The sequence below is a fragment of the Ictalurus punctatus genome, chromosome 6, assembly GCF_001660625.3.
Source record: "Ictalurus punctatus breed USDA103 chromosome 6, Coco_2.0, whole genome shotgun sequence".
Classification (NCBI taxonomy): domain Eukaryota; kingdom Metazoa; phylum Chordata; class Actinopteri; order Siluriformes; family Ictaluridae; genus Ictalurus; species Ictalurus punctatus.
The window spans coordinates 8166945-8177500 of record NC_030421.2 but is presented as its reverse complement, the minus strand read 5'-3'; the positions used below and the strand labels follow the sequence as shown (position 1 = coordinate 8177500).

The 10556-nt window shown below is 37.1% G+C and overlaps 1 protein-coding gene across 1 annotated transcript in view; it reads right to left on the bottom strand.

Moving 5' to 3' along the window:
* Window positions 1-10556, bottom strand: part of itga4 (integrin alpha 4) — a 45161-nt gene that overhangs the window by 19706 nt on the left and 14899 nt on the right. The window contains exons 10-15 of the mRNA XM_053680803.1: window positions 8753-8861; window positions 5578-5672; window positions 4501-4591; window positions 3096-3141; window positions 2635-2789; window positions 1129-1283 (exon numbers count right to left, since the gene is read on the bottom strand). Of these exons, the coding sequence (XP_053536778.1) occupies window positions 1129-1283; window positions 2635-2789; window positions 3096-3141; window positions 4501-4591; window positions 5578-5672; window positions 8753-8861 (651 nt within the window). The remainder of the gene's footprint in view (window positions 1-1128; window positions 1284-2634; window positions 2790-3095; window positions 3142-4500; window positions 4592-5577; window positions 5673-8752; window positions 8862-10556) is intronic.

The window sequence follows — 10556 nt, the reverse complement described above, 5'->3', positions numbered from 1 at the left end:
TTTGTACGTCGGTGGTCTGACAGATACATTGATTGTAGCTGCTGTTGTGATTGTATCTCAAAAACGGTTTATATCAATCGAATCACAAGAATATTAACTTTCCAAAAATATGAGTACCTCCATACACACAGAAGCTGTGTAGATCGCATAGATTTGCTCATAACATGGCAACAGCGTAAAGTATATGACGGCGAGATGGCTGATAATCTCTAAAAATTATTGGTATTAGAATACGTTTAATCCATAGGCTTACCTTGAACAGCAAACGCTCTCGGTTGGCATAGACGTGCAATTGTTGCACAGACACCATGGATTTTGCGCCACTCTCACCTCCTCACCTCTCTGATCGTCTTCATTGTGATGGACATTTTGAGTAATGTCTTCAATATCAGCCTCCTCATTTATGTTATGCTCGGGTGCAAACCGAAAAGCCTGAAGACAAGCTTATATCTCTGTAGGTTTGTTTGAGAATCGAGACTGTTGCAACCATTTTACGTCATTACCCAGAATGCATTGTGATGTAAAAAGCAATGGTGGCCTACGAGGGCATGGATTTATTTATTTTTTTTTCAAAAACTGACATCTAGAGTGTTTTGCATAGTGGATTTATATAGCGGATGTCAGCGTTAATCTAATAAACCATATAAGTCTTTATCGTCGGAGTTCCCTTTAATAAATTTTAATTTAAATTTTACAAAAGGAAAAAAGTTTTTAAAAAAGAGTACAATAAACAGATTTGAAAAATGTGTTGTCATTTTAAAAAAAAGTGTAGAAAGTCTTCAGGGTGGAGAAGTATGAGATTTGTCGTTTCTCACTAACACGCTGAACTTTTGTTATTAACTGTTCAGAGATTGAGAGGGAACTACTATTTATTTTATAGCTGTTACACAGGAACTAAGCAAATCAAAACCTGCTGTTGATTATTTTCAGCATGTCCAGTCACATTTAATTCCTTAATATGGAAGCAACTGGGGAAATGCCTTTCAGACACAATGACAATTATAATCAGAAATCCACAGTTTAGTCAGTCTTAAACTGTAATCTCTTTTGCCCACTCGGTACCATTAAATGCCTCAAAGGCTAACTCTTTTTCACCCCTGAATAAGCTCAGATGTAGTGTCCTCTTACCCTCATGAAAGCCTGATGCTTGCTGCAGGTTGTTTGTCCATGCCTGGCCCTGACGCGACCCTCTGTGACGTTGGACGTGCCGTTAGCGTGGAAGTAGAAGCGAGATGGGAACGCTTCCTTGTGCTTAATGTCTGCACTGAGGTTGTACTTCAGCTCTGAGCAGGAAAGTGGCAAGAAATAATAATAAATAAAAAGAAATAAGTTATTTAAAACTAATGTACCATAAACTGTGTCATAAATAAAGATTTCTATATTAGGCTGTCGACATAATGTTCCCAAATACAAAGGGAAGAAAATAAATGATGAGGAACCCCCACAAGTATTGTTTCTATCCTATATTTCTATACTATATTATACCTGAGTTACTAAAGGATCACATGTTCACTCTGTGGCTGTAGAAGGCTGATTGATGTTTCTTGAGAACAGAAAAAACTCAGGAAGGACCTCATCTTTAGTGACAGCAGATGGTGATTTAGATGAGTACTCAACTATTTTCAACAATTCGAATAAAGTTCTCCTCATCTCTTGGAACTGTTCTTGGAACCATCGGAAATGCCTACGTGTAGCACACGAGGATGTGTTGTGTATCAAGAAACTGATATTTTAACAAGTTTAACTGATTATCTTGGTGATTTACACACTCATATCTACAGGTCATATCAAATGGTATATTGTTGAAACATCTGGCTTACATCTTGTGGACACGTCTCATAAATGTGTACATTTCATAAACGTCAGGCACTTTGTGTTGTTTTGAAAAAGAAATGATGTCCACTTTTTGAAAGTGTTTTATGGGCAGGATCTGCTCCCGAAGTCTATCCTGACTCGACCTTTCATCTAACGGTCGTCAAACTTCACTTCACTTCGACTTCGACTGATAAGGTTTTAGACCAGCCCATGAGATGTCAAAGGTCGCTCAAGGACATATAGGGTGGACGTAAACTGGAAGTACTGGAAGTAAAACCTTTAGTCTCTACTTCCCACACATTTAACCTTTGACCTTAAGCTTACATCTCTCTTTGTAACAAAGCCAGGAATTTCAACGTCCAGACCCTGTAAGACGAGAGCGTGAGCCAAGCTCGGTGTGGTCGGCCATGTTTTCCTTGTTTTCCATACAACACAACATCAGCAAGGACAGGCCTTGACAGATCACACACACACACACTCACATACTTGTAACGGCCATGGCTATGTGAAGGATGTAGAGGAGAGATAAGGAGTTGTGGCCTGAGTCTGAGTAACATACTTGTTCTCTCAGCAAACCCCTGATAAGATTTGTACCATATAGAGAGTGTCGCTTTCTCAAACAGTTTCTCTTTCAGACGTTATCATATATTTTTAACTCTTTCAGAGCAACCGCTAATTTGCATAAGAACAAGGCTTAATACAGAACATCAAAGCTATGAGATTATAAACAGTTATGCCTAGGGTTAGGGTTAGCTTTATACTTCTTTAGCTTTATATTTAACTTTATACTTCTAGCGTGTAAGGTTGTCTTTTACTCACCTATAAGTCCGGGGATGGCTTTTCCCTGGACCATGAAACACACGTTGACCTCCATACACACAGCAGGAAGACCGTGTTCAACACAAGAGGAAACCGATCGATTCACACTGACCGGCAGAAACAACGATGCCTCCACCGTCACTACTGGACGAGTCCTAGAGAACCACATATCCGATCCAAATCAAAAACACGCACCATTATTCCCAACAGTGTGTTTTTATTGACAGATAGCAGCACTGACAATAACACAGCTTTGATATCAGGTGTACAGTTCACATTATATTATTATATAACTGTACTGTATATGTGAGAGCAGTTCACACGATGTGTTAGGGATGTCCATGTGTTTACTATTTGCCTAAACTGAAACGTTACTGATTCACTAATTCAATTAGTGCGTAGAACACTGAGAAGCTGTAGCTTCATTAATATATGCTTATTAATGTTTGCAACGCTCTTACCGGATCACCATCGCAGCATCGGACAGAAAAGCTCCCACTGCTACGTCTGTTAGGTGAAAAAATAAATAAATTAATTAATTAATTAATAAAAGGAACTATGAAGGATTTGAGGACTATATAAAACTATTCAAGAGATCATGTTGGGTTTCATTTTCTAGGATACAGATTGAAATGGTGGTGAAAACAGTCAATCTGAATACAGGTGTCTGAAACCCTGCTAGCTAAGTGCGATTCCTCACGCAGTCAATGTTGCGCTTTGATCAAGGTGTTTGATAATTATGTGCTATAATGAAACACATATAAGGCTAATCGATTCAGTTTGCAATCAGATCCCGGCTGCCAAAATGGTCTGGATGAAATCTTTAAATGCAATATTCTCCATTTTCACAAAGTGTCAACTTTACCCTTTTCAACAGACTTTAAAATGCCAGAACTGTACTTGTGGCAAAATCGAAGCATATTTTAGAAAAATTCAGTGAAAGTCCAAGAAATGTTCAGTAAAAATTTTCAGTCAAAATTTCACCACTGAAGTGTTTTCTCAGGCCGCCACACATATCAGTAAAAGGAAATCTTGTCTTTGCCTCTCAGTTAAACGCACAAAACACATTCTGCTCTAGGGCTGGGCAATATGATTATATAATATTTACGGTATACCATGATAAATTATGTCACGAGACTCTTTTACTGAGATTACATTGACTGCTGACTGTGAGCAGCTGAACTGATGTTTTAAAAAATTCTACAATTTTCAATTTTTTTTTTCAGATTTTGAAAACTTTTTTATATATATATATAAATTAAATGTATTTTTAAATCTAAAAGTAAAAATCAAACGCATTTGAAAGACAATAAATAAAGCATTGAACAATTAAAATGCACTACAGTATTGTTTGGGAATTTGTTAGCAAACCTATATACTGTATCATGATCCAGATCATGTATCATAGAAATGTCTTTGAGAATCGTTCTATGATGTTTTTCATCATATCGTCTAAGACAGATTATGAATTTACAACAATGCGCTAATTTAGAGTTTAATATCATGAACAGTTGGGGGTGGGGGATTGGAATCAATTAATATTACATGCTTCTAAGGATCAACTAAGTAAACTTGTGTATTAGTTTGACACCTGGTGAAGGTCATAGTGCACACAGATCTTTTGACTTCAGCTATCTAGGTTATATGGGTAATGTTCAAGTACTGTGGTTATGCCGTTTTGGTATATTTTATTATACTTGCTATCTAACCACCAAGCTAGCCAGCTATTTATGTTTGCTACTGAAATCACGGCATTCTCTCATACGGAAATCATCACCCGAACACTATTTGTATTACTTGTGCTACTTCTGTCACTTTCCTTCTGAAAGAGGAAAACTGTATGTAGTAATGATGGAAAAGCGTTACCTGGGTAACCGTTTCCATCTACGTCGATGCCTCCGGAAATGGACTGTCCAAACATGCTGAGGCTGCGGCCGAGGACCGAACCTGTTATCCTCTATGGGTCAGAATGAAAACACACATAATAAGCCACTCTAAGGCATTTCTTCCTAGCATGGAACAGTTTAACTATAGAAATAGTTGTGAATAAATGATCTACTTTCTATTTATACTAATACTGGAAAGAATTTCTACACAACTGAGACTGGATTATTGATGCTGACTCACCACTGAACCACTTGCTGCATGAGTACATATATTTGACCGCAGTGTTTTAGTGTTTAAGCAGGCCTGAATATCAAAAATTCATTTCATTTGATCAGATGTCAAGTAAAGAATAAAACACTACACTTCAGGATCTGTCGTTACTGGAAAATAAACAAAGATGTGCACATGTCGCCACACCAAAATAATCACACCAAATTATTTCCCTTTAAAAGTGGGTCTTGAAGTGTTTGATTCCTCTTATACCACACAAAATAGCCAAAACATACTTTTTTAAAAAAAATCAGTTTATAGTTACATTTAATGCTGTGGCAATAAGCTAGCCACACATGGTACAACAGCTATATACCAACTGAACTGCCCTAGGTGAGCTGTTTAGTTATAGAAACCGGTGCTATGGAATAAAAAAAATCAAAAGTTATTCAAAAGTTGTCATGATTATCAAAGGTGATTAATTTCTTGGAATTCATTATTAAGAGTGACAGCACCAGTTCATTGGTTCATTGGCATTTTGCTATCTTGATGTCTGGTATAATTACTGTATAATAGCAGACATTATTATAAAATACATCTTTGCTCCATATTGTGTAGCTCTTATGCTTATCATGGTTTTTTTACGCAAAGCAATGTTTGTGTTTGATAACTGATGAAATATATACAGTTCCTGACGTCCAGACCAGACGGAGTCTTCAGAGATGAAGCAGTTAAAGTTAAAGCATTTGGCATGAGACAGTGGAAGCGAAGGAGGAGAGGGAACGTCCCGAAACGTCCCACCTCCTAATGTACAGTGCGAGTGTAAACGGCAGATTGTAGACGTACTTGTGAGAAGCTGGAAGTTATACCGCTCTTTCTCCCATTGTAGATATAAATTGCTCCACGTAGGTCTTCCTCTTGTGGTGCTCCGATGGCCACGTCTGAAACACAATCCACATCCAAGAGCTGTTAACAACACGGCTAACCACCGAATAATCCGCTCTAGAGTTACAGAGCAGTTAAACTGCCGATTTTGAGGATTTTTACTGGAATGTTAACATGACATATCCATACTGATTCCTCAAGACATTCTTTTCCTGTTAGTTTTACTGTAATTACAGAATAATTCTGCGCCTTGAGAAGAATAAGAGGTTCATTTTTAAGGATTCGTTTACTTCAGTCATTCTGCGTGGGTCCTGCATTTAAGTACGATTGTTGGAAGATTTGTGATGTACTTCTCAGTCAAAGTGACTGTTCTGTCAGCGACAATTTTCACACTTTTGCACTCTCACCAGAACAAAAATATGCAATTGTCTTTTCTGAGAAGGGCACATGGAAGGTTCCAACAAATCTGAGGACCTTTCATGCTTTTATGCCACGAAATACTGCATATCGAATGACAACGCAATGTAAGTGATGATATTTTGAAAAATAAATTGAAGTATTTATATATTGCAATATACACAAGAACAGATTATTGGTAATGCTCCTAAGCGTATATATGTATAATAATTTCAGTGCATTTTGGCTTACTAAAACGCACTATATGAATATGTTATGGTTATATTCTAGAGCACAGCTGCGGTTTTCATTCGGAGTCACCTCAGAGAAGGCCACAAACCACATTAACATTCATGGTTTAGGAAGCTTCAATTCTTCATACAGTATAAAATAAATTTGTATTAAACAGAGCTGAAGGGGTATGTGTAAAACCGCCCTAAAGATCAACGCCAGAACACAGGAAATCTAAATGTATAACTTCTCCAAAATGTCTCCAAACTTCTTCAAAAATTGTTCAGAACTCCAAAATTCTCCAGAACTTCTCCAAAAATTTAACAAAAAAGGAGACGTAAAAAAGAAATATGAAAAAGTGAAATAAATGGCAGAGAGATATATGGCTATAGTAAACAAGACTAGTTATATATGGAGTTTGTGTATTATTTTGTAAGGTTGAGTGTGGTTAGCGGCTGAGCTGTGGTTGCACATTTATCTGCATCTCGACTGCTTCCAAACCACACTGTTCTCACTTCTCCACGCCCTGAAATCATTTTCATAGTTCATCCACACAGGAGACCCAAACATTCTCTAAACTCTGGGTGTCTAACTCAAATTCTGCCCAATCGTTATTTTGTTTTGTTGTGAGCTATTAACTGGGGCTACTCTTTGTTTTTTCTTTACATATTATCATTGGATTTATTGATTAACCCCGGAATAGGACGCTTCTAGCGGAAAAAAAAGAAGAACATTTATGCATTATTAGGTGAAAATACAGAGCCCTGCTGGTGACATCCCTACTAATACACAAAACAATGAACATCTCAGTTCTATAATTTACAATAATCAGATAAAAGAGATGATTTAATAATGGAAAGAACACTATTCTTTTCTGAAAATGATGCAGGTCTTAAATAAAGACAGCATGAGGCTGTTAGAAGTTTCCAGAAGATTTTCATAGACTTTCATAACATTTAGAGTACAGCTCTCATCATTACTAAACTGTTTATTCCATCCAGGTTCAAGCTGAGATGTTCACTGTTTTAAATATTCTATACTATTTACTTAAAAAAAAAAAAAAAAAAAAAAGAGATTTTTTTAACAAACTTATTCAAAATGAATATTTTGTTTTAGGATATAGATGTGCACTAATTCATGTATACTAATTAATAATAGATTGTGCATGTGATAGACACTATAGAAGCTTACATGCACAGTTTATTATGTATTATCTAGTAGTTATTAATATTCATATTTATTTTTAATGATCTCATTCCTTTATGTTACTAAGTCATGGCCGTGACATAAATATCTCGTTCTCTCGTGGTAATGAATAGTGGACATTCTCTAGTGTTTATAACTAGTGGATATGAGTTCATTATCTTGTCTCCTTGCATAACTAGATAGTGATTATAACTTTATTATGTCATTTCCTCATTTTTCTAAGTCGTGGCCAGGACATAAATATCTCGTTCTCTCTTGTTACTAAGCCATGGCTATGACTTAATTATCTTGTTCGTTTATGTTACTGTGGCCACAATTGAATTATCTCCTGTCCTCGTGTTACTGAATAGTGGACATGCTTTAATTATCTCGTTTCCTCGTGTTACTGAATAGTGGACATGCTTTAATTATCTCGTTTCCTCGTGTTACTGAATAGTGGACATGATTTAATTATCTCCTGTCCTCGTGTTACTGAATAGTGGACATGATTTAATTATCTCCTGTCCTCGTGTTACTGAATAGTGGACATGCTTTAATTATCTCATTTCCTCACGTTACTAAGTCATGGCCATGATATAAATATCTTGTTCTCTCTCATTACTAAATAGTGGCCATTCCTTCATGTTACTAAAGAGTGGACATGGCTTAATTTTCTCATTCCCTCGCATTACTAAGTCGTGGCCATGAAAGATTTCAGAACTCCTCACACAGGATTATATCTGTTAAGAACATGCCCTTAGTCTCCCATCTCTCTTACCTTTGTACACTGAATCAAACGGAAATGCAACACCTGACATTTTTCTGAATCATTTCCTGATGCTGGTCTGACTACATCCACAGCAGATGGGTATCGATTTTAACCAGAGTTTCAGCTTTGAGAGATGTAGGAGCACTCAAGTTTTTAACTACAGGTTCATTGCAGTCATTCTGTGCCTTTTCATAGTAATTTACCAACAGATCCATGGAAAATGTTAATAATACAGATCATTTTGTCTCATTTTCAGCGTCGCTACATCTAGCTAGTTATGGGATAATTACAGGGAAGCTTTTCTAAGCAGTTACACAGTTGATGTCACTTGTTCAATCCACAAAAATACTATGTCCAGGCTTGAATGTATTCTTTTACTCTGACAAGCTAGTGAATGCAAGCTTGAATAGTGAGTGTAGCATGAACAACAGAGGAGTTTGGGCAATCTAACACAAAGCAGAAACCATCCACAAAACCCACAGTTTAAGTTCTTTTCTACTTTTATAGATCTACATTCAAATTAATCAAATGCTATTTACTGTACTTGTGTGCTACCTGGATAGCCGTCATCATCGATGTCCCCGAGGTCAGTGATGATCTGTCCGAACCGAGCTGCGTACGAATCGCTGCCCATGAGCATGAACTCTGCTTCTCTCATGTCAACCTGGGAATGAAAGTGAACAATACACCACGTCATTTTTCAGTGCATTATGACTAACTGATACTTGGTCATTTAGAAATGAGCCATGTATGTACTGTATATGTGTGTGTGAGTGTGTAAATGCATCTAATCAGCCATGAGGCTGTTAAAGCTAATGGAGCTGTTCATGTCACACCAAGCAACATGTCTTCGCTAAGCTAATATCCCACTCTTTATTCATATAGCAAAATGACATTTACAAGAAACGGATGCACAAAATTGGTGAGAGTGACACACACACACACACACACACACAAAGTCTTGTGGTCTTTTGACACACACAAAGGAGCTCAGTGTCTCTGGAATTAAGCATGACCTACTGGAAATTTGATAACCGCATTAAAATATAACTTCTGTGAAGATCTGGAAAAACATCCTAAAATGTACCCTGGCAAAAAATTCTTGGAGACTCGCACAGGAATCTTAAACCGACAGTTCAGCAAAACATTTTACACACAATAGGTGTTGGCCTGAGAGCATTTTTCGCATGGTGAAATATTATATATAAAAATGATAAACTATGTATATATTTATATAAAGACCCACAAACTATCAGCAACTGAAGGAAGCTGCAGTAAAGGCCTGGCAAAGCATCTCAAGACAGGGAACTCAGCATTTGGTGATGTCCATGGGCTCCAGACTTCATAGACTGCAAAGGATTTGCATCCACGTAGGAAATGTTTTTGTCAACTACAGTGACATCTGAGCACCACACATACAGTTGACAAGGGGGGGCTTTAAGAAGCTAGGTCTAGGGAAAGAGTGAACGTCCAATTACGCTAAGCAAGATATACTCCAAGATGACGGCTCCTGTACTGTTACAGCTTTTTACTTACATGGTGAAGGTTTGTGCATGTTTATAGATAACAGTAAATCACACTGCATCCTGAATCACAGCTGAAGAACTGGATGTGGTTTGACAGAGATATCTGGGTGAGATCTATTATTATCTATTATTTGTTAGCTAGAGCATGAGCGTCATAGCTCCACCACAAAACTGAAGAAACAGCTCTCAGATGCAAAAGATGTCTGTTTTGATCAGATCGATTTTCGGTAAAATTGTGTACACTTGATGCTAAAAAAGAAAAAAAAAGAGCTCTAACAACTGTCAGAGCTGGTTAATATTTAACTCCGAGCCTGGGATGCGTGAAGGCTGTTCTGTCAGTAGGGCCTTGAACGTCGAGATCAAAGCAGGCATTGAGTCTGAGTCAGAGTTCAAACTCCGAGCATAAATTAAACTTTTAAATAAGAAGCTTCATTATTCTGCCAGTTGTAACTCATGGCCTTTGTTGGCTAAAATGCACCTGATTTGATTAATCAGAACTACATCGTATAATCTCTGGTCCAGAAAACCCCAGCTGTCTAATTTCCCAACACTAACACTCCAAATAACCAAGACTAGTCAAAGAAGATATCACTAGAAAAAAAACAAAACAAAAAAAAACAGCAAACCATGCAGTGTGAGTGTTACCATTCAGTGCTATTTTCTTATATCTGGACATGTCTAACATAGCACATGAACATGGCAGATGAATGCTTGGTGAGCTTATTAAACCATGGACATAAAAGAGTTCAAGTTAACATAGCATAATGGAAACATTTTTTTTAAAAAAATATCACTAACACATTTAGTGGGTTTTTTTGTTTGTTCTTCTGGCT